The sequence below is a fragment of the Halichoeres trimaculatus genome, unplaced genomic scaffold, assembly GCF_033239565.1.
Source record: "Halichoeres trimaculatus isolate MK-OKI-2021-1 unplaced genomic scaffold, fHalTri1.1 fHalTri1_scaffold_7, whole genome shotgun sequence".
In the NCBI taxonomy this organism is placed as follows: Eukaryota; Metazoa; Chordata; class Actinopteri; order Labriformes; family Labridae; genus Halichoeres; species Halichoeres trimaculatus.
This window is the reverse complement of record NW_027437185.1, coordinates 21306068-21329965: the sequence shown is the minus strand read 5'-3', so window position 1 is coordinate 21329965 and position 23898 is coordinate 21306068. Positions and strand designations below refer to the sequence as shown.

Below are 23898 nucleotides of genomic sequence, written 5' to 3'. Positions count from 1 at the left end.
ACTTTCAAAATATGTGTCTTTTATTCGGCAAAGACTTCCTTTCACGTTGATCACCTCTGCATAGTCTCTGAACCAAATAAACAAGAAGTGCTTAACATCCAGCTTCACATAATCCACCTGTAACAAAACAGCTCAATAAAAAGTGGGAACAGTGTTTATCCTGTTCTGTACTGGAGACTTTCCTCTGATTTTCTCCACGTCAATAGGAAAAATACCCACTGCTCAGCAAAGGTGGGAAATATTAGTTCAGGAAGTCTTTTTGTTTTCTGGTGCTGCAGGGTGTGGAAGTGTTAAAGATAACACACACTTTCAGGAAAGTCCAGCTCTCTCCTCTCTTCCTCCAGTTCACTATCATGTTGCTTGAGAGTCGTCATCGCTGTCACTGGCCAACACTTCCTGACTAGTCACCGGCTGAGTCGCCATTTGAGAGGGTGGGGGGAGCACGGACCCAAAGAACAAGGAACAGAACTGTGAGAGAAAACACAGAGTAACAGAGTATTATAAGAGTGTGTTCTGTGTTGAACAGGGATGCACCAATGTGATTCTAGTCTGATAATGTCTTAAATAGTTTGATCAGTCAAATCAAGTTTTATCCTGCAGGTTCCCTCAGGAATGCTTCTGATGTTTTTTTGCCATGAGAAAAAAATGTCGAAGATCTGACACATGATATCAAAGAAACAGTTGTGACTGGGTCAGCCAGTAGATTAGTCTTTGTGGGAGAGTGAGCAGTTTCCAATGATATCAAAAACAGGAAGTAATGTGCACCCACTCAGTTCAGTTTGCTGAGAAAGGGCTTTATCTGTAGAGAGCATCAATGCTGGGGTTGCTAGTTTGACTCCTGTCCTCAGGCACAGATACAAAATGCCACTAATGGTAACCCGTTACATAAATTTAGCTCCGCTGGCTCCAGTCATAGATCTCTGCAGGACAAATCTGTCAAACAGTTTTCCCATTATGAGATTTCATGACCTTCAGATTCAAAGTTTTGTTTTATTAGTTATGGCCACATATCTTTGAATAGGTTTGATGTGTTCAAAGTTTTTGTTTTATAAAGATTTGATTAATTTATTCATCTCGTCTTTTTACTTTTAATATTCATATAGCGGTTCCCCACTTAATCTAAATCTTTTATTATTTCATCATTGACTCCATGATGTGTACCTTCTTATGAGGTGGTCTTGCTATATCGTCTGTTTCATCATCCTCCTCCTCACTTTGATGCCTCATCCTGTGACTGGCTGCAGTTGTCTGTTTAGATAACGTAGACTCATCAAAGGGGCGTGTGGGTGGACCCGCAGTTGAGGGACCTGGTGCCATGCTGGTATCCATGGCAATAATATAAGAGTCCATGTCGTCATTCATGAAGTCATCAGGAGGGGGTGGTGGCGGTGTGCGTGCTCTGAGAGACGGAGGAGATGATTGGAAGACAAATATTACAAGTATGCAGGAGAGAAAGGGCACGTCTGATCGCATAATGAGCCTGACAAACATGACAAACAACCACAACACGCCAACATGACTCAGTATGCATTCACAAAGGACGTCTCTGTTGAGAGAAAACAGCATGAGGTGTAAAACATGAATTCATGTTTGCCTTAAGTATTCCTGTAAGGTTTAACTGTTGCTCTGAACATAAATCATTCATTGTTATGCTGAAGAGAAGCCCACTGACACATGGACCAAAGTGGAGAGGGAGACAGACCTGTTTTGTGTCATTAACCTTTAACAAGGAAAGACAAGTTAAAGAAATGTGTCCACAGATGAAGAAAAGAAGTTCAAAAGAGGTTTAAATCACTATGTTGAAAAATATGTAAAAGAATCAAATTAATTCCTATGCACAAGCTTGTGCTCATGGTGTAAACACTGCAGGGCAGATAGCAAGGGTTTTCTGTCTATTGTGTTGTTAAATAAAATGTCTGGATAAAAGGAAAAGTGCTGTTTTCTTATTGAGAACTTTTTTTTTCAAACTGTCTGATATTTGTACACGTCATTCTACACAGTAGTAAAAAAAAAAGAATCCTGTGACAACAGTCACCCCTGGTTCATTCACACATCATTCACTGGGCTGTGTGTGAGAGTTACCGTCGAGTGTTGTTCTTATGATGGTTGGAATCCTCAGAAAGTGTTGCCAGCACAAAGTTTCCCTCTAGCACGCTGTCTGTTACTGAAAGCACCACAGGGCTAAGACACACCCACAGACACAGACATAAACAGACAGACACACACACACACATACACACATGAATTGTTGGCAATTCAGGTGGAAAATTTTTTTGTTTAAGCCTCTTAAATATGAAATATAACTTCAAAAACTAAAATCTATTTGGGATTTTATGTCTTATTTTCAGCTTAAATTACAACCATTTTTTAAAATCATTTTAAAACTTTCTTTGATTTCAGTGTTACCAGACTTCATCTTCGACCAAAGCTGTTTGGGGATTTGAGCATAATACTTTTTGAATGTGTTGCTCAGGGCTGTAGCTCCTCTATTTTTGTTGGACTTTGAGATTTCATTATTCTGTAGGCTTAAAAATTGTGTCTCTAATGAGAGTTTACATGAGCTGCAACCTTGATATCCAGTAATCCATGCAATCAGCAAACAACTTGCATGCTCACCTGCCTGGCTCATCAAAGTACATAGAAATAGGGAGACCAGTAGATTCTGCAAACACCAACAAACCCTGAAGAAGAAATGAAATAAAGTTTTCACTCAACAAGTCTCCTCCAAGAGTTATTACATTTAAGACACTACATTAATTTTATTTAAACCTCAACCTCTGCATGTTTTGACCACCAACAAACGACCTAGTAGCTGTCCTTTCCGACAAAGTTCGTCTCCCCATTGACTTAATTGTTGCCCTGTTGTAATCTCCTTTTGTTGTCTTACTTACCCTCAACTCCTTCAAACAAAATGTGACACTGTTGTGGGCTTTGACAGTAAAATTGTCAAACTCATCTGAGGCCAGACACAACTCTGTCAGCATGACCCTGGACTGCTCTGGGTGGGAAAGAGAAAGAAAAATCAGACTGAACAGAGTAAAAAAAGGAAAGACAAGTGTAAACTTATGTTTTTAACCCTCTGGAATTGAGCTTTTTCTCGCTTCAAGTAAGCAGTTAGAAAATCCCATTCTGTGTGCTAATGGGGTCAAATATGACACAGTAAAATTCTGCTGTTTTGCTATTCAGCCACACAGAGGCACTGTTGAGCTTATATTCATTCACTTGGCTTATAAAATATCAATAACACAATGGCAACTCTATTTTTTTCCAAACCTTTAGAACATGTATAAACAAAAAACAACTTGTAGATTTGTTTGAACAGTTTTTTAAACTGATTCTATACCCTTTATTTTGGGGTTTTACTGCTTTTTATAATCAATGCAAACTTATATGTTACACCCCAAATAGTGATCCTGAGAGTGATATTTAAATGAGTACAGTTATACTAACTTACTTTCACTTATAAAAAGTGAAAACAAATTAACAGATGAATCAGTCACCTGCTTCTTCCTCCACATGGTTCCTAATCCACATCCGTTCATCACTCACAGACACATTCACCTCCTCCACAGACAGAGGAAAGTGAACGACAGAGTCTACCAGCAGCCTGTGAAAGGGAGAGCAACATATTTTCAGCTGTCATGAGAAAGGACAGAACCAAGACAAGCAAAAACCTGAAAGTGTTTTGTGGTGTTAGAATGGCTCAGTTAGCCAAAGGTGTGAGAGTTCACAGGCCTCAATTTGACACCCTACTTAAAATCAGCTACATTACACATTATAACTTCCTCAAATTGGCCTTTGTTTTGAATGATTTAGTTGCTATATCAACCATGTTTCTCATCACACCTGTTTCTGCCCCACATATTTTCAACACCAAAACTAGGCAAAAGTTTAAACTAGGTTGTTTTGTTTATATAAACCTTAAGGGTGGCAGTGACAAAAGAGATGTATTTTTGAATGACTTAAGAATGCAGTAAGATTTACAAACCTGGGCTGGAACATAAATTCATTGGCACAGCCGTCCTTATCAAACACGGCTTGTAAGCTTTCACTGTCCTGGAAAGACAGGTTATGTGTCTTCAGGAGGCCTGCGGAGAAAATGCCACAAAAGCAATGCAATGAATGTGCGATGTGCTGTGCTGAAATAAATATGTGTCAGTATAGATTTATGTCATCCTTTTGCAATCATCTATGTAAAAAATGTGAACTACCTAAAAAAGAAATGAAGAAGAGATACCGTGCTTGCAGTGCAGAGTGAAGGTAAGGCGACTTTTCTGCTCATGCAGCTCAATGTGACACTTTTCCACTGTCTTCTCCAGAGATGCCAGAGACCTGAACACAGCTTGCACACTCTGGCTCACACAAAGAGGACCACAGGAGTGGGAAAAAATTGATATGCACAAAGAATAGGAAAACTATATAAACAGCTGAAACAATTAGAAGGACCAAACATCCTCTCAGCAAACCTTTATTGCCATCTTGCAGCGGAAGGCATGCCCACTGGGGATGGCGTACCTGCCAAGAATATGGGAGGGCAGACTAAATTAAAAGTCATACATAAGATAGCACAAAATAAGAAAAAAAAAACCCACACTTTCTTCTTTGACCACAGATGCACACACTTATATTACAGACCCATTTATACACACGCACTCAGTCTGCACCTGCTGAAGAAGAGTGGTGCAAACAGGAAGCAAGCATATGCCGACCGAGAAGAGTTCACAGACCGCAGGGCCAGCTACAAGAGACAAAAACCCACATCAGTGTTTATCATAGATTACACCAACAGGAAGCAACAGCTCTGCATGCATGGCAAGAAGAAATGTTATACGACAGAGCTTCTCACCCCATCCTCCTGAGGCTCGACATACAGCTCGTCACCGATTCTGGACAGAGAATGGATGGCTTTGGCCAGCACTGGACGGTACGTACATAAACATAGACACTGTTAGTGTATACCGATCATTATATCAAACTCATGTTTAGGGTGAGACAGGGGTAATATGGACGGATATGATTCACTACCTTTGACATTTCCTCCCGTCACGACGCAGTCCATTTCTTGTTAAAACTTATTTACCCCTCTAAACCAAACCAGGCTGAAGGTTTTCCCAAACCAACGACTGACACCACCAAAGATAAATCCTGGGGTTAATGGTTACTTTTACTCCTATGAGAACTTCTAGCATTTGTTTATACATTTATTTTGCGTATTATTTCCATCGCTGTTGAAAAGAAACTTTGCGTGCATTAGCTTTCGCGTTGTTTACGCCGCCATTACCCGCTTCCGCTGTGTTAACGAATCAGAGAGGCGGGAAGTCGAAGGGCGTGGCTATGGCTCAACGCTTGCGCAGTAAAGGTCTGCCGTTTTTTTTTTTTTGAGCTGCTCATTCACTGCGATGAAAGGGTGTTTGATATCGGATCTGAACCACAGATTTCCCTGTCATTCCCCCACATTTATAAGTTAGTTTATGTGTTTTTCAAAAGTTATCTGAACTAAAATGTGTGTTTAAAAAAGCCCGGAGAATATTGAAGAATTTGGGTTGGAAAAAAATAGTTAAAATCAAGTGTGGAAACTGTGTCTATTTCATTCATTGGGGAAGACTTTACGTTTCATTCAGGCATCTAACTTGATGAGCATTTTGTATACATCTTTTTAAGATCCTTTGAGACTGAGTGTCCCTAAAGCCTTTTCTGGGTATCCTGAACTTTTTTTGAGTATGAAGACAAAAATAGTAGCTGTGCAAGAAAAAGTGCCTTGTAATTACTACTCATGGGTCATGGTGGGAAGAGAGATGGCATGTGCACGTGTCATTCAGGAAGATAGAGAGAGAAATGGGATGGAAGGGAGGGCAAACGGAAAGATTGGCAGAGAGAGAGAGAGAGAGAAACTGTCAGTACACAATTATCTCACCTCACTGGTCTTTCTTGTTCATCTGCTTTAGGGTGTAAGGACGTTGCACCGTCTCTCCTCCCTTTACCATTGATAGAAATGTCTGTTATGGAAGGGAGTGACTTAAAATGACTTCTGTATGCTGAAACCACAGACATCTGGGGAGAAAGAGAGAGTTTGAGACAACAGAGGAAGAAAGAAGTCAGATGTCTGTGAAGAAGAGAGGAACTGCTGCTAAAACCTTGAAGGATTATAAAGAAGTGGAGGTATAACTGCAAAACCTTTAACCAGTACAACGACATAAAAGAAGCCGAGGAATTAAAATCCCAGAGATGGACCTGTCTTTACATTTGGAGTAAACCATATTTGTTTTGTCAAAATGGAAAGAGATTGGATTGGAAATAAAAAGAAGGGAACTACCATCACATGAGATTTAACAACACAAGTTGGACAATGCAGCGATGTTATCGATCAGTTATCTGTCACTTCATCCTGGCTTTTTTAAACCCAACATTTACACACCTTAATGTCTGTGAGTAATCCACCCTGGTGTCAAGGACTATATTGTGTTGTGTACACGCACTTGTTATTCTCATGTTTTTCTGGATTTGATACACAACAGTTCTTTTTCTAGATGTCACAGCCACGTAATCCCTCAGATACTCAGGCCTTGCTGCAGTCCATGCTGCAGAAACTGAGACTCCAGCCAGGGAGAGAGGGTCAGGTGCACCTGCACTCACCTATACCTAACTCAAGTGCTCTCACATGGGGGCAGGATGGAGAGAAAGGAGGGTCTGACCTCCAGGGAGTAAACAGCAGTCCTGTAAATGGATTTGAATTCAGTACTAATGGCGTCCCCATAAAGGAGTTTGGGATCTCTGCAACAGAGAAACAACAAGCATGTCCTGTCAGAGAGGGGGACAGCCATCTCGTTTCCTTCCCCACCCAGAAAGAAAACACTGACAGTGAGACGGGTGAGATCAGGGTGATGGGACAAAATGCAAAGATCTCAAAAGGAACAGAACAGCGGTTTCCTGCTGTTTCACTCAAGGATGTGGGTATCTCTTCCTCTGAGAGGACTGCTGAAGAGAGGGAGAGTTTTGAGAGTCTTGCAGTCCCTGTCTATAAAGACACTGTGACAGGACAGAGTCATGTTCATGGTCAGAGTTTCACATCCAGAGTCTATTCGTGGTCCTTGAACCCTGCAGATGGAAATACTGACACAGGTAGTCAAGCAGACAAAGTGTTACACATGGGGAACGGAGGTTTCGGAGCAAAAGACTTACAGGGCATTTCAACAGGGAAAACAAACAGCCTCTCCAGAAGACAGCAACGAACAACAGGGAACAAAACGAGTAGATGGACTCAGAAGATCAAGGAGAAGTGGAGGGACAGGCAGGGGAGTTTTGGGAAAAAAGGAAAAGACGAAGAAGAAGGAGGAAACAATCAGAAGAAGGAGCAAGGAAGTGGAGTGAGTTTGATATTTGTTATGGCAACTTATCAGAGAAAAAAACATTTTGAAGTGAAACTGAACCTTATTTACTTCACAGATGTTACCTGACAACCAGCTGATGACAGCAGAAACACTCATCAACATACCAAATACAGGGGAAGAAAGGATGCCTCCTTCACTAGACAGCAGTTATCCCAGTGAAACTTCTCCTGCGCAAACAGTGGATAGCAACCATGAAGGATGGATGAGGTAAGCAACCAAGAAAGGCCCTCAGATAAACCGAAACCAGCACCAATATCAGAATGACACAGGTTTAGAGTCTCAGTCTGTCTTTTTTTTTTATTGCTGCTTCATCTCGAGCCAAAAGCAACACACAGTGAGATATGTGAAGTATTTCTGAGATGTCTTAAACCACAGCTGGGATATTAGTTTGGGCTCATATTTGTTCGCCCTAATCAGCCGAACACACCCCTGCCACTGACAGCAGCTGTCATCACACCTTGTAAGACACACTTGAGCTCTGAGATAAGTCTCACATGAGTTCTTAAACATGTGTTACGAGGAAGCATCATCTGTGAAATATGCATAACTAAAAACTTGGAAATATTACACAACTTAACAGCCATACTGACTGGAATAATACCCACAAAATAGCATTTAAGTAACAAACATGGATTACATGTATGTATTTATTTTCTATGCAGACCATCCGTCATCACTGTAATATGATCAGTGATGCTCCAGATAGAAGATCCATTACACTGAATGCAGGTTATGGAAGCAGCACTTTCTGTTTTAAAGTTAACATCACTCTCAAAATCAACTTTTTTTTACATGCCAACCATTTTTCTAACCTGTAGGGATTAAAAAAAGAGAAAAGAAATCAGCAAGTCTCATTTAAGACTACAGAATAGAATAAATTAACACCCACTGGCCTGAAAATTGCTTCAATATTATGCCCTTTAAGCAGTGAAACATTGGTTTTCTTTAATGTTTTTCCTGGAATTATGTTTTTGTGCGTGTTCGGGAACTTGAGTAGGATAAGAATTGCAGGTCCTGTATTTGTACTGTGTTAGTACTATAGTGTATAAAGCTGAAGTGAATCAAATTCTGTGGCAGGTCTACTGGAGACTTTGATCTCGGCTTGGGCTCCTTCAGTTTACTGGAAGAGATCGTCACGGGTCAAGAGTGGGCCAAGTTTCTAGACCCAAACCAGCCAACTGCCTTAACCAATCAGGGACAAACAGAGGAGCTCCTGACCCCACAAAACCATCTTGACTCAGTAAACCTAAACCAATGTAAAGCTGGAACCAACCAGTGGAGCTTTGGCTGTGCTGCAGCAACACCTGACGTGAGCATGGCACAGACATCACCAGATGTTATCCTGCCTGTCAGCATGGATGTTTCAGGAGGGAAGCAGCAGGAGGACATTCACAGGGAGGCTGGTCAGACTGAGCCAATGGAGCATGGAAATAACCAATCAGACATGCAGTCAGAGGGAAGTGGACAGCAACAGAGGCCAACCTCGGTTCTAAGGGTTGGTTTTCACATTAAAAAGCATTATTGCACAATTTTAACAGTAACTGTTTTAGAAGACAGAGCCAAAATGAAAACACAGATTTTTAAAGTAATATCTAAAATGATATTCTATATAAAATGTTTCTCATCCCATTGTTCTTGTATCTGCAGCCTTCAGATCTTTTGGACAACTCTGCATTAAAAAGCAGAGGCCTGCTCAACAGAAAGAGGCAGCATCAGTCTGCAGGGAGGAGAGATCATGGGCTGCAGACAACAAGTGCTGGAGAAGCATCAGGTCGAGATCAGTGGAGCTAAACACTCTGGGTTCAGAGTTCTGAATATTTGTTCATTATTGATGAAATGGTGTCCTTTTAAAAGTTCAACACTCAGTCTAATTTTCTGTTTCCATACAGGAGAAGGATCCATAACTGTTAACATTGGGATGATGAAGGAAACAGGAGAGGCATCACACCATAACACCTTCCCTTTATACACCCTAAAGCCTTTGTCTCCTTCTTCTTCTGCTCCACCCAAGGGTGTTCTCAAACACTCCATATCCCAGGATTCAGAGTCTTTAATGGAAGTGGAGAAAAAAAAGGTGAGTACAAATAAAGAGCACTGATAATTGTGGATCAGGTTGCCTCCCTGTGGTAGAAAAACATCACTTATTCATGCCTCAAATCAGAGCTGACTTTGAGGATGTTAGTATTCAGGGACGCAAAACCAGCGTGAACTGAAGTGGGCTGCCACAGGTCAGAGGTTAAAGCGTTCACTCCATAAGGCTTGAGTCCTCGTAGCAGTGGCTGTATGTTTATTATAGACCCCAGCCCTTCACTGCATGTTTTCCCAATCACTATTCCTTAAGCTCAGTCTCTCCTCATCTGTCCTTATCTCATGAAGTATGCCAAATATTTGAAGAACGCTTGATTTTAAGTGAATTACTCACATATATAACTCCAATAGAATAAGAAAGGTTACTTGCAGCAGAAAACTCAGGTTTCTATAGATTTACTGCATTACAAAAAAAAAAACCTAAATAATTAAAAAGTCCTCATGTAACAAACAATTTCTCACACTCATTTTGTAATTTCTGTTTTGATCATCCCGCCCTGGTTTAGAGACGAGTTGAAGAGAACCGGCGTGTTCGTTTCTCAGAGGAGGTACAGACCATACCACCTCCAGACATGGATCTGGATGTTTCAGACTCTGAGGAGGAAGACTCTGAAGCTGAGGAGGACTCAGTGGAGTGCGAGGTGGAGCAGGGAGGGATGGAGGAGGTGGCACCAGCACGCCGGCCTGCTCTGCCTGCCTGGATCCTGGCTCTGAAGAGGAAGAACACTGGGAGGAAGCACAGATAGGGTGAAAAAAAAGGTTTGTCTCAAAGACTTTCTCGCCTTTGATGAAGATGTTTGACAGAGAGATAAGTCAGGCGACAAGTATCACAGTAATTCAACACGTCACAACCTCAATGCTTAAGGATTCAGGACTTATTAAAACAACTCAAGCATTCAGAAAGAGATTTTCTTCTACTGTGTGCCTTCTCAGGACTGTTGCTGTGCTTGGATAATGTTGTGCCTTCAAAACTACCATGCACTGCCACTGCTTTGTGTTGGGAAAACTTTTTAAGGATGCACATCAGACCTTTCCAGCTACTAGGGACTAAAACTGACCACAGGTTTAAAGGTCTGGTCCTATAAAAACCTCAATCTTCAAGCACCAGAATTTAGTTTGATGGAAGATTTCTTACACTTTCTAGTCTCGTTGCCCATGCTTTTCCTCTGTCTGTGCAGACTGGATCATTTACTCCCAGTGTCACAATGATTCAATAAGTGTTTGTCTGGAGTGAATCTTCTGATTTCTCTCTTTTAAAACTATCAGGCATACTGTCTGTCTGTAACACTTGGTCTCTCTGTCTCTGTGTAATGGCTCATTGTCTGTCCATCCAGGAAATAAACCCTAGAGAAGGGAGGAAATGGGTTTTAGAGCTGAAGCAGTAACAGCTCCAGAATCCAGTGGGTTCTCATCCCTAAATATTAGATCATGCATTGATATCAAAATGGCATTCAAAGCTATCAGGTATTAGGTTCATAAAAAAGGTAACTTTTTTTTTTCTCAGAAATTCTCTCATTCACAGTTGGGAAGATTGATACCACTCACATGACTGTTTGGGATTTTGTGCCCAAGAAGAAGTCAGGTACACAAACCTGTATTAAACCTAAGTGTGAAGCAAAAGTGTTCAAAATTGCGCTGATGAGTTTTTGATTTCACTGTTTGCCTTTATATTCAAACAGAGATGAGAGATTTTTGTCTTTTTGTTCATTTTTAAAATATCATCCTCTCTTTTTGCTTTTCACAAGATGCTGGAAAATGTGGTGAAAGCGTTCATTATTCATGCACAGTTTACAGCGATCTCCAGGTTTATAAATCTTTTATTTGCCTTTATTAATTTCTCCCTCTGAAAACCACTAACCCATTCTTAATGTTTCACAGTCCAAACAGTGTTCAGAAACCTGGAGAAACCATTAAATTTATTCTCCTCAGACTCAGAGAGAGACCAGAGGCGTGATCCAGAGAGGCAGAGTACTCCACTGTGCATCTGTGCTGTGTATCATATTATGATATTTCCATTACATGCATCATATTGATGTGTGTGATTAAATTAGTCTAGGCTAATTGCTGCCATGGCTGCTTTAGATTCAATGCTTTGTCCATAAAAAAAATAAAAAGCTCTTAAAAGTACATCAATGAAAACAATATGAGCGAGGATATGTCTCTATACTTTCTCCTTTAAAACAACAGAAATGTTTGTTCTGTGGCAAGACAGTCATAGTAAACATTACTGAGCTGCCCACCACTTTGACTCCCTGATATAAAAGAGTTAAAACCACAATTAGCAGTCAGTGATGGCTTTTCGAGCTTCCCTGATGCTAAATTTTAAGTATAGGGTCAAAATGAGAATTTCTTTTTTTTTAACTGATATAAAACATGGAGCATTTTTCAAACTCAAAAAAATCATTGAACTGTTTTCAGACTTAATACATACCCACACTTTCTTTCACCTATTCACTTTCCTGAACTACATTCAATGGTTTCACACCAAACCACTGACCTGATACCAATTTCTCCCAGTTAGCACTTCTTTAAACAATGATCATCACTAGCATACCCGACAGGCATTTAAAGTTTCTCTCTGGCTAAGCCCACTCTTGATTCAGTCAGTTTTAGCTTCTGTCTATCCCACTATATATTTAAAAAAAATCCCGGAGAGAAGAGAGGGTAATCATCTCTGCGGCTATCTTTAGCAGTTTATTGAGGATTTTTGTTTGGGTTTAGAGCCTATGGAAGCACACACTGCAAAAAACTGAAATCTTATCAAGTGTTTTTGTCTTTTTTTAAGTAAAATTTGTCTTATTATACTCGATATGAGCCACTTTCAACTTATCAATCTAGAAAAATGTCTTGTTTCAAGTTATCAGAGTACAAAAATGAGGTTTGAATCGTTTGTAACCTGTAAGAAAATCTGCCAATGGAACAAGAAAAAATTGCTTGAAAATTTCCTTGAGACTAGAACAATGTCTTAATACAAGTAACTTTTCTCTTGTTCCATTGGCAGATTTTTTTTTACTGGTTACGAGCAATTCAGACCTCATTTTTGTCCTTAAATAACTTTAAACAAGACATTTTTCTGGATTGGTCATGTGAATTTGGCTCACATTGAGTCTAAAAAGGAATTTTCTACTGAAAATAAAACAAAAACACTTGATAAGATTTCAGTTTTTGCAGTGCAGTTTTGCAGACTGCCCTGCTGGAAGTAACAAACGATCCACTCATAGCTTTAAACAGAGGTCTTCTTTCTGTGCTGGTCCTGAGCTGTATTTGATACGATTGTCCACCACATCCTGTTTCAGAGGACTGCCATCACAGAAACAGCTTTAACTTGGTTTGAACATTATTTCTCAGATTGATTTCTGTCTGTTAATGATAACAATAAATCCTGTGTGTGCACAAAGGTTATTCCCTGAGTTCAGGGCCTGGGCTAGTTCTTTTCACCCAGTGTGTACTGCCTCTCACAAGTATCATGAGGAAATACTATTTTAATATTGTACTATAATAATATTAATAATTTCCCTTATATGTAGATGACAGTCACTTATACTTTTTAAAGAAGCTATCTTAAGCAAGCTTGAAAGACAGAAAGACATCAATGTAGATTACTTATAGATCCACTTATTTCTTTAGATAATATTTTTCTATGAATAAGTTTGACACAACGTAGATAAAAACTGATTTATGAGACCAGCTACTGATTGATTTCTTTAGTGGCTGTGACTTCACAGCTATCTTCTCTTGTAAATCCCCATAAGAACCATAAAGAGGCTCTTCAGCTCTTCAGTTAGTGCCCATGTAACGGTGGAACGAGGAAGAGAAGGAGGAGGTGAAGAATGATTCAAATTTACAGTATGTTTGTGACTGAGAGAGCAAGAAACAGAGTTATGTAAATGTCTGTGAGGGAAAGTGGGTATATGACGAAGGAATAAACAATATTTTGGGATCGTTTGGACAAATGGAGACTATTTATAAAATAGGAAGTACATCAGTCCATTAGTCAGTACAGTAACCTCCCCTGCTGTACTTCATCGCTCAGAAATGGACGATTAATGGTCCATTTGCAAACCACAAGCCACACAAACGTACATTGGTCCTTCTGCTGCCTCCTCCTGACACTTTCTCTCTCTTTTTACACACACACACACACACACACACACACACACACACACACACACACACACACACACACACACACACACACACACACACACGCACGCACGCACGCACGCACGCACGCACGCACGCACGCACACACACACATACAAATCCCAATGCTCCCTTTTTTCATGCATGTTATCATTAACCATGTCTTTATGTCATTGGGGACTCTTTGGTGATTTTATTTGTGCAGGATGGAGAGGCAGAGCAGTTGGCGAGTGTGTGAGTGTGTGTGAACATGACAAGGAAGACAGGGAACTTCAGCTTTAATATGATGGCAACAAACAGGGGAATGCAATTTATCAGCGCTCTGGTGATCTATAATGAAAATAATTTCAATAAATAACATGTTCACAACCAGATGCTTTCCTCAGAGTATAATGATTGCTTTAAATAAGCTGAATATAAGTGGTTAGGAGTCTGCCAGTTTAAGTGTTTCTCAGAGGAAATTGCCTGAGTGTAAGTAACCAGAAGGCTGAGGGTCATACACAAGAGCTGCACATCACTTTCCTCTGACGACCACTTCGAGTTCAGACACTGAAAATGGCAGCAAAGAGGATTTTGTGCTACATAATGTCACTAACTTGAAAAACCAAAACTTACAGCAGGAAAGGTATAGCTTTATTCTTGGAGGTAATAGGAGACAGAAATGGAGGAATATTTGTGCTGTTATGTTGTTGTTTTTGTCAGTCAGAGTTGTTGGTCAGAGGTGGTTAGGGACATGGCGCCTGAGTCGTAAGAGCTCTTGATACCTCCTTTCAGTGACAGTGGACTGCCAGGGCTTGGAGCAATGGATGCTTCAATCTGGGCCTCTGACACCTGGAAGGACAAACATTACAATCTTGTGACCAAGTTCTGAAATATAACCACACCTGGACTGGAAATCTAGGTTGAGTCACTCTACAGTCAGTGTTTATGAAGTGCAATTCCATTAAAAGAAATAGTACCTCCTCAAACTTCTTAGCTTTGTACTGATCTGCCCCTTTCAGGAAGTTCAGCAATATGAGGTCACAGAGGACCGCACCCTGTCGACACACCGATGATATATCACCAACACTGGCAGCAGCACAAAAAACACATTATCATTATCTTAACCCTCATCAGAAATTCTTACCAGACCAACTGAGGTGAAAGCAGCAACCAAGGTGATCAGAGTCGGGATCGTATCAAACTTTCCGGCCTAACGAGACAGACAGGGAGAGAGGGAGAGAGGGGGGAAGTTTACAGATTATGATTTTAAAGACAAATCTTAAACATGTCTGGTATATAAAAAATTTATCACGACACTCACATTGCCAGTGACCATAACATCAAAACGAATTGCATAAGCTTTGTGAAGTGTCCTGAAATCTGTCCCATTCGCTGTCTTGAAATACTTTGCAAATCTGTTTTTCAAAGAGGAAAAAAGTGACCATGAGAGAACAGAAACAGAAATACTGAGCAGATGCTGAAAGGAAGAAAAAGCATCACTACCTGAAGTTGTAGCCTTTGGAGACAGCATTCTTTGCAAATGGTTCATCTAGCCGTGTGAAAGAATACTTGGGCACACAATATTCAATGTCGAGGTCCAGGTTACACTTCCACTCAATGTTAATTCCTATTTCTCCTCCCTGAAAGAGATGAGTTAGGAAAGAGAAGCACACTTTGAGGGATAGGTAACCAGATCTTTAAGCACCACTTTACTCTAAACTCAGCAAACATATCAGCATCTTATGTTAACTTTTACACAGCTCATTCAAAGAATGATTCTTGTCTGAACTGTCTGAAAACATGCCCTCTCCATGATTTTACAGTAACTAAAAAAATACATAAATGATGGGGAAAAACAGCCAGGTCCTTGATTTCTGCGAGGAGATTTCTGTCTCATTAAAACAGCCTGGATGATAAAAGATGAACGCATAAGGAGGTGACAGAAAGGGGAGGAACACAGAGTTGGGACCTTGTCAGCTAGATTCTCCACACTCTGCCCGGTGTAGTTCAGCACGTCCCCCACATTGAAGATGGGGCAGAAAGGGTTTGTCTCTGGATGGTAGGTGCATTTTTTTATCTCTTCGGATGTCATTGTAGAGGGAAAGTTTCCTCTGAGAGAAAAAAGATTTCAGATAAGTTTTAAATTATCCTTTTTTAAAGGATTTTTAAAATTTCCTCATATATCTGAAATATTTTTAAAGTGTGTGAATATGCTACCTACCTGGTGATATTAAAAAGGGGAAATCGGATACTGTTTTTGATGAAGATGGTGAACTTGCTCACATTCAGCATTGGTGTTCTGATAAAAAAAAGGAGGAGGTCCAGATATGAGTGGAGAACTTGATGTGGGAAAAATGCTGTTGTACATCTGTGTTCGTGTATAAATCTTACACTTTAACATTGTCGTTCTCAGCTGGACACCATCCTTCAATCTCACACATACCCTTGGAGTCAGTGGAGGATTTTAGGCAAACACCTGTTATTACACCTGGAAGTCACACAAACGGTGAGGGGATATTTTAATGAGCAAACAAGCAGCTATCTCAGTTGACCATAAGTTTCACTAACTCCTCACACGGTGAATCATGTGCACAATATTTCATCTCAAAACACGTGTTTGCCACCTATGGCTTTCTGCTCCACATGATATCCCTCTTTTATTCCCAGGTATAAAGGTGAGACTCACCGTTAGAGAGGATTGAACCTATATGCTCGGTACAGTTGTCATTGGTTTCACAACTAAACCTCCTCCCAGTCTGGAACGCAGAAAATAATGTGTTACAGTGATTAAGTTGCAGCACTTTTGGATGATATTCAAACATTGCAATGGTAAACATAAAGTGAATAAATGAATTGACAAGTCTTGTGATTTTTTTAAATTGATGCTTTGTAAGAATGATTTTCTAGTAAACCCTGGAAACCCAGATGTGAGAGACATGTTCTCATAGATTAAAATGTTGTCAGATTAGGGGGCAGTTTGACATGATGTCATTATTTATGAGTAGAAATACCAGGTTACATGGAGACATTTGTAATCTATTTTGCCTCTCTCTAATATGCATACAAGAAATAGATAAATTCACACACTGCAGTCCACGAACGGGCTCGTGCAGAGTTTATATAACCACCAAAGAGAATTTAGAGTCACTCTCTTCAGACACAGCAAGCAGAGGTGAAGTAAAGCTGATTGTTGATGACACTAACTCAGGAGGGAGCAGCTGGGAAGCAAATAAACAATCATAAACCAAAGACATCGACATTTTGAGCTGTTGCACTACAGATTGAGGGTCATTTTTCCTCACCTCTGCACATTTTCCTTGAAACTGATTTTCAGTGATGATGAGTTTGGTCATGATGCAGAAAACACCTGAACCCTGAAACAAAGCAGAACAACAGACTGTAAATATTATGCTTTATACTCACCTAATTATAATAATAATGATAATAATAATAATAAATTTTATATCAAGGCGCCCTACAAGACACTCAAGGACGCCGTACAAAGCACAGTTTAAAAGCATTTCAACAAAAGTTAAAACAAGAAAATGGATAAAAGTTTGAAAAGAAAAATGAAAGAAATGATCTGATGCTACACAGTGATCACATTAGGCCGCACGGATGGAAAAAATATGAATGATCTACTGATAGACAGATTTTTCATTTTTAAAGGGATCTTAAAGACACCACACAAAATTAGCAGATTCTTCTTGTACAGTAAAAAAATGAAATACTCCTTTTCACCTGACATTTTTATGACCCCAATACTTGATACTATGATACCAGAGTAACTTCAAACTGATTTTTCTTAACATAGACCTTCTTCAAACCTTTAATTCCACTTCTGTGAAGTTGTATTTGCAGCTTGTCTGACACAAAACCTCTGATATGATCTGCTTTATTTCCAAAGACAGTGTTTTTTTTTTTTTAGATGGCCACAGTGGTATTAAAGCCAAAGGTTTTAATATTTTTGACTGAATGTTAAAGGGATCACACACCTGTGGTGGGAGGACGTAGTCGGCCACATCCATCACACGATTGTTCTGGTATCCAAAGCCTTTAACTTTGGTCATCACAGACGACTCAATGCCCGTGTCAGTCACCTGATAAGCTTTCTCGTGGATAAACACCCATCTGTACAACGAGGGACATGAGATGTAACAACAGGTAAAGGTAAGAGGCTTAAATTTGGCCTCTTCGCACAAAAATCAACATGCTTAGTTAGGAAGGAGAGTTACAAGTGCTGTAAAGATACATAATTTTAAGCAGTGGTCTCCAAACTATGGCCCGGGGGCCGGATACGGCCCACCTCCACATGTTGCCCGGCCCCCGAACAATACTAGAGCCGCATTGTGATTTCTTTTTTGTTTTTCAGTCTGGCCATGTGGTCGAGACTTAGACATGCATAGAACGTAACTTTCTATACCAACCTTCTACATTTTGTGCCCTATCTGAAACCCCCTACCTTAAAAAAATAAATAAACAAAAAAAAATCTTGTTATAAAACCATACTGGTAGTGAAATGTATTGTGCTAGTAGATGTTGAATCTTTCAATTTGGTTTCTTAGCCTGTTTGCTTTCTGGTTTTCACAGTGAAGTTAATGAGAGAGAGCTGCAAACAGTGGTGTCTACAAGAAAGATAATATTTCATGTTCTTCTTTTCTGTGAAAGACCTGAAAAGGGTTATTTAGTTATTATTTATTTCATAAATAGCGTTATATATCATTAACAGTGTTATTATTTATTTTCTGATTTGTTTCCTGTCAAGATCCCAAAAAGGATTATTAATATTTGGTTACTATGTGTGGCTTTCCGGGAAACAATAAATATTTAGATTTGGACACCTCTGTGATCATCACACTGTTTTTTTTTTACAAATTGACCCTGGCTCCCTGTCAGAGGAGGGAAAAGTTATTTGGCCCTAACGGGGGGAAAGTTTGGAGACCCCTGCTTTTAAGGATATGTCATTTGACAGGAAAAGCATATCAGAAAATGAATGAATGTCGTGGATGGATGGAAACATTTAAAAAAAAATTCTAGATACAGAGTATTTATATGTAGTTTTAAATGACTGAGCTTTAACAGAAGACATCTTAACAGCAGTAACTGTCTTAAAACTAGCTGAACCAGCTATGAGCAGAGATAAGTCTGATCACCGAAATGCTTTAAGGGTAAAGACAAAGAGTTGACATCAAGATGTTTTTGCAAAGCAGACACGTGTTAAAGTCAGCAATGACTTTTCTGATTACTCCGAAGAACCTTACCATTTCCTTAAAGTTGAGATTTTTAAAGTTTGCTTGGTATTTGATTAATTCTGATATCTGCATTTACATTTTAAATGAAGTATATTCTTTACTTTATAATAACACAAATAGATTCAAAAGTTCCTCTCAAAGATCAAAGCTTGCAGAGGAAAAAACATCTAAATACAAAAAAAAACAGCAGTCATCAGCAGCTGTTACGTTGATGCATCTTACTTGGCAAAGACTCTGCACATTATGCTGTGACACACGTCCGTCCTTTCTTCACTATGTGCTCATATGTTTATGATGCTTTGATTACACCAAAACACTTCTCTGTTACATCAAGCAGTATCAAATTAAAGAGATATTATCATGAGACGCATAAAAACTTGAAATACTCTAAATGCAAAGGAAGAAGTGTGCCCTGACACCCTCCATCCTTTTAGTCCAAAGAAGGGTTTGATTTTTTTTTTCTTTTGACTTCATGTATCCTGACCCTAAACCAAAGAGTACCTCACTTTGTACCAGTATGCATCCTTTCTCTGACTCTTTAGTCTGAATCAGCAGCGCTGTGAGAGAAAACACTTTTCCCTGAAAGCAGTTCAGGGGGAACAGAAGACTGAAAATGAAGCCGATATTGATTTTTTAAATGTAATCTTGCCATAAATTTCATTGTTGATAGTTTGAAGGCAGAAGTCTCTGAAGAAGAGGAGGAGGATGATATCCTGTGTTTTGGCATAATGAAACAAAGTCTATCTTTATGGCCAGATGGGTTGAAGAATGGTTATAAATGTAAACTGGGTGACAACATGCAGTGGTGAGACAAATCAAAGAGTGCTTGATCAGAAACCTGGAAATTTGAAGAAATAATGAAATCTGTCACACTAACCCGACAAAATAGGTGATGATGAGCAGCTGAACGATGCGATTGATGATGCCCACGGACCAGCTCTTGACCACCACAGACTTGGTGGTCTCATAGGTGAAGAAGTCAGTAACAAAGCTCACCAGCATGGAGCCCATAGCTATCAGGCAGAGTGAATCAAAGACGGGTCAGGTCTTCTGGAGTCTGGAGAAAGTGCAGCTCCTCTCGCTTCAACAGGTGCTCTCAGGGCGCCACTGAGGTAAAGATGCTGAAATGTAGACGATGCTCCTGATTTTGAAGATGTGATCTAAAGCTTCACACTGCTCCTGTCTTTCACTCTTTGCTGTGATCTGTGTTTATCTTGTGTCATTGCATTTGATTTGCCTCTCTCCTCTTCTTCTCTCTCTTTGTTCCAGTGGTTTATGCCAATGACTGGACCTCCCCTTCCTCTATTCAAATTAACAAGAGGAGAAAGTATGAGTGTCCTGTCCCTCCCTCTTTCTCTTTCTGTCCCGACCACAAATCCCCATCTCCCATGCCTCTTTTCTCTCTACCACTCCAGAATATTACAGCCGTGTACTTTGAAAACCAGCACAATAATTCAGTCCACTCACTGAGCATCCATTTTCCATTGACATCCTTTTAGCGGGTGTTTGACACTTCTTGAATGCTTTTATCTGATTTCCACAGCAAGCCTGCAAATTCCTCTCACAAAACCAAATAAAGATGCTGGCTGTTTGTTTAATTATAATGGTTATTTATTTACTCATTATTCACCCCATTTAAAGAAATATTCATCCCAAGCTCAAGCAAAAATCCCATTAAAAAAACTTTTCAGGGTTTGCAAGGCTTGCACCTTCCTATGTCCAATAGTTTCCTTTATGTTTTGTGTTAACTGTGGAGATGTCAGTGACCTTAAGTTACCCTTTAATGGGTGATGATTCATGAAATGATGCTTTTGAACTATTCAAATATTGTTTTTATTTATTTAACCTGATGACTGATTCTGCCAGGGAGTCTTTATCTGTTACTGTTATCAAATGTTGTCTCGTTTGTGATGTCAAAGACAATACTCCACACTGTGGATAAATAGTATGGCTAAGATTTGTGCCACTGGAAGCTAAATTTGATTTACAGTATTGGATTTGAAAAGCATGATCTGAACTTGAATTTAATATTTTGAAATTAAATGTATTTGCCCTGAAACTTTATTTAACTTACTTGAAATTTTAACTATGTATTCCATTAATTCAAAAAATGCAAATACATTGTGAAATTAAAAAAACAAGAATCAACAGGAGATTTGTTTGTAGTTCTAAACATATTTAGGGCCTTTCTTGCTCACTTCTTTCCTCTCTTGACTTTATTCCTCTTTCCATCAGCGATCTTTAAAATAAGACCCCAGGTGTAGACACAATTTAGAAAGTTGCAGTCAAACTGCTCAGTTCTGTTTTAGAAAAGTTGCCCATGTCTGGCCTACATAATTATTAGGCTGCTATACTACATGTGTACATGACAGCTGATAATATGACTCAGCTACGCCACAGAAATCTTCATATGAACAATCTACATCAAGCTTATTTAGAATAGAATAGAATAGAACAGAATAGAATAGAATAGAATACAACTTTATTGTCATTGTAACAAGTACAATGAAATTGAAGTCACAGCAGCAATCAAGAAAACAAAAGTAAGAAAGTGTATAGAAAGTGCAAAAAGGTCCATAAGAAAATAGATGATGACAGCTTGTCCATCATTCTCCAGTTCAGCCAGCCTCCACCTCCACAGGGTCAAGGACTGAGCTTCTTCAGCAGTCTGTTCGGCCTCTGTCTCCTGTATCATGTCTGCTCACAGCAGGTGAAGTTCTTCCAATATGGCGTTGGTGTCTGATGTTTTGTCTTGTATTCCCTCTGTCGCTGGGTTAGCACAGCTAGCTCATCCATCTTAGTGGAGACAGATCTTACGGTCCAAATAACAATGGATGGAAGAACAGGTCGATGTTGTCACTTCTTAGCTCACACCTGAGAACCAGCACGTCGTCCTCACCTCCTTCTCCTCACCTTTTGGGAAGACACCAGGCCTTACACCAGTTAGCATTGACATGCTACAAGCTGCTAACAGCACATGTAAACAATGCAGCCATGGCTACATGTAGGATCTCCATACAAACACAGGAGAAAAAGTAGTAAAAATATCACTGAAGACACAAAAAGTTTGGTGTCCATGACCAACAAATGAGCCATACAAAGTAATGATCCCCTCCAAATGCAAAGATAGAAATAGAGACAAAGAATTACAAGAAACAGACAAAGGAGAGAGAGCTGCTGCAAAAGGCAGACATAGCCAACAGGGTGGCGCCTAGCCTAGCATTTCAATTATCAATATGAAAGAATGTTCAGTGCATCTCCTGATAAAGGTTGCTGAGATTGAAAGTGAGTCAGAGGCAGGGGCAGTGGAGACAGCTCTGTTGTTGAGGTGAGTGCAGCAAAGGTGACACTTAGTTAAAGAAAATATCACATGGCTTATTGGGAAGTTTAGTATTTTCAAAATCATCTGATGCCCAGTGCCTCACTATCGCAAAGGCATAATCTGAGATGCCTTAAGTTTGCTGTGAAATTGTGCTCATTAATAATGAAATTATTATTTCATTCTTATTTTCATTTCAAGGAGCAATTTACATTAGATAGGTAAGAGGGAGAGGGGTACATTCAGAAAAAGACGATAAAATGCACCAGAATGCATGAAATTGGATCTACTTCTTTCAAATTTTTCTGGCAGGAAAGTGTGATTTTTCTAATAAGATTCATTAATTTTAGACGCTGCTTGTGGAGAGGACTGACTGTTTCATGTTTCATAGTCGGCTCTTTGTTTCTTTGCAGCAAGTCAAAGAAACTTCTAAAAATCTGAACTGTTGCTGTGACAGCTTAGAGACATTATGATTGTTGTTTGGTGCCTCAGAAATCTAGAAAGAAAATTCTGTACCTACAGGCTCCTATCAGAGGCCTGGATCTAAAACTGCCGTCATAAATTACTCTCTGGCATTACTGACAACTCTGCAATAATGTGACATGTGATACGACCATTTCTCAATACACTCACAAGCATTAATGCCTCTCACATCATAGAGATAATGTAATGATGCAGTGACAGAGTGTGTGTGTGTGTGTGAGTAGATGTATGTGCCTAGAGACTATGTCATTTCTTAAGTGGGTCCATTATGTTTGTGGTCAATTAATGGTAATCTAATACAAGACAAGACAAGACAAGACACACATGAGCACACGTGCATGCTTTAGACGCACAAACAAGCGCAAAAGCTTCCAGGCTGCACATGATCCTAACATTATCGCACAGCAACATGATAGCATTCCTGTAATAGTAACTGAAAACATGAAACCTATATATGTCCACAGATACTGGTTGTCATAGGAGTGGGGAGTGGAGGGATGGATTTTGTAGGGAAAGAGGAAACCATAGCGTAAGTGATCATCATGTAACAGGAAGAGTTCTCTGTAAACACATTCACACCCAGTCCATCTTAGACCAACACATTTAGGACATACCAGGACACAAACATCCCAAGACCACATGGACAAAACATCACAAATACACTCCACAGGTACACAAGATTGTTCCACGTATTTCTATGGAAACAATTTAGGTGTCTCAGACTCTGTTTCATAACTGTTGGATTGATGAGCAGCTTAAAGCTCAATGGATAAAGAAATCAAAGGAACATCAGGGGGTATTTTGAGGTAAAACAATATAGTTGGGGTTGCCACTAGCCTAGCACATCATAAAATCCTACATATAAAAAATACATTGTTTGTTTTAGAGGTTTGTGATCAAATTCAGTTTAATTTAGAGACAAAAGCATTTGACATCTGCAGGAAATAATGTATTTGTTTTTGGGGATTATGATATGCACCACATTTTGTTTCATGCCTCAGTGTGTCTCAGATCGCATACTTCCATTCTGTGTACTCAAAATTTTCAAATTGAGTGTACTAAGCGTACTACATATTCACTGGCTTAGTGCGCGAATTTGAGGATGTACTGCTGTCTCAAATCGCATACTGCCGAGCGCCGTACTTAGCGAAAATGACGACATGATGTCGACCTCTTCTTCTTCTACGTCTGATTGTGACCGGCTTCCAGCGCATTTCCGCCAAATACCGCCACTATTTGCCCG

At 39.7% G+C, this 23898-nt stretch overlaps 3 protein-coding genes across 3 annotated transcripts; 1 reads left to right on the top strand and 2 right to left on the bottom strand.

Annotated features, from left to right (window-relative positions):
* Window positions 1-26: 26 nt before the first annotated feature.
* rad9a (RAD9 checkpoint clamp component A) lies at window positions 27-5303 on the bottom strand. The gene is made up of 12 exons (XM_074673723.1): window positions 5026-5303; window positions 4847-4917; window positions 4665-4738; window positions 4467-4515; window positions 4238-4352; window positions 3989-4088; window positions 3501-3607; window positions 2892-2998; window positions 2617-2681; window positions 2083-2181; window positions 1162-1399; window positions 27-468 (listed from the first exon to the last, which is right to left on the bottom strand). The coding sequence occupies exons 1-12, from the start codon at window positions 5057-5059 to the stop codon at window positions 352-354; spliced, it is 1176 nt and encodes a 391-aa protein (XP_074529824.1). The 5' UTR covers window positions 5060-5303; the 3' UTR covers window positions 27-351.
* LOC141793219 (uncharacterized) lies at window positions 4794-12235 on the top strand. Its single transcript, XM_074673722.1, has 7 exons — window positions 4794-4924; window positions 5946-7364; window positions 7444-7595; window positions 8466-8883; window positions 9036-9159; window positions 9278-9462; window positions 9983-12235. Exons 2-7 carry the CDS (start codon window positions 6528-6530, stop codon window positions 10220-10222), a joined length of 1956 nt encoding a protein of 651 aa, XP_074529823.1. The 5' UTR covers window positions 4794-4924; window positions 5946-6527; the 3' UTR covers window positions 10223-12235.
* Window positions 12236-13798: 1563 nt separating this feature from the next.
* Window positions 13799-20122, bottom strand: p2rx3a (purinergic receptor P2X, ligand-gated ion channel, 3a). Its single transcript, XM_074674336.1, has 12 exons — window positions 19731-20122; window positions 17597-17732; window positions 16904-16975; window positions 16288-16357; window positions 15993-16089; window positions 15823-15900; window positions 15571-15712; window positions 15105-15241; window positions 14923-15016; window positions 14746-14811; window positions 14579-14656; window positions 13799-14450 (listed from the first exon to the last, which is right to left on the bottom strand). Exons 1-12 carry the CDS (start codon window positions 19862-19864, stop codon window positions 14322-14324), a joined length of 1233 nt encoding a protein of 410 aa, XP_074530437.1. The 5' UTR covers window positions 19865-20122; the 3' UTR covers window positions 13799-14321.
* Between the last annotated feature and the right edge of the window lie 3776 nt (window positions 20123-23898).

Coding starts and splice junctions, on each gene's coding strand:
- rad9a (XM_074673723.1), bottom strand. CDS start 5,059: ATGGACTGCGTCGTGACGGGAGGAAATGTCAAAG. Junction 4,516..4,664: donor GCACCACTCTTCTTCAGCAG/GTGCAGACTGAG, acceptor TATTCTTGGCAG/GTACGCCATCCCCAGTGGGC. Junction 2,682..2,891: donor TTTGTTTGAAGGAGTTGAGG/GTAAGTAAGACA, acceptor TTTCTTCTTCAG/GGTTTGTTGGTGTTTGCAGA.
- LOC141793219 (XM_074673722.1), top strand. CDS start 6,528: ATGTCACAGCCACGTAATCCCTCAGATACTCAGGCCTTGCTGCAGTCC. Junction 7,596..8,465: donor AACCATGAAGGATGGATGAG/GTAAGCAACCAA, acceptor ATTCTGTGGCAG/GTCTACTGGAGACTTTGATC. Junction 9,160..9,277: donor AAGTGCTGGAGAAGCATCAG/GTCGAGATCAGT, acceptor GTTTCCATACAG/GAGAAGGATCCATAACTGTT.
- p2rx3a (XM_074674336.1), bottom strand. CDS start 19,864: ATGGGCTCCATGCTGGTGAGCTTTGTTACTGACTTCTTCACCTATGAG. Junction 16,358..16,903: donor TTCAAGGAAAATGTGCAGAG/GTGAGGAAAAAT, acceptor TCTGCGTTCCAG/ACTGGGAGGAGGTTTAGTTG. Junction 15,901..15,992: donor GAGAACGACAATGTTAAAGT/GTAAGATTTATA, acceptor TTTTTTTATCAG/AACACCAATGCTGAATGTGA.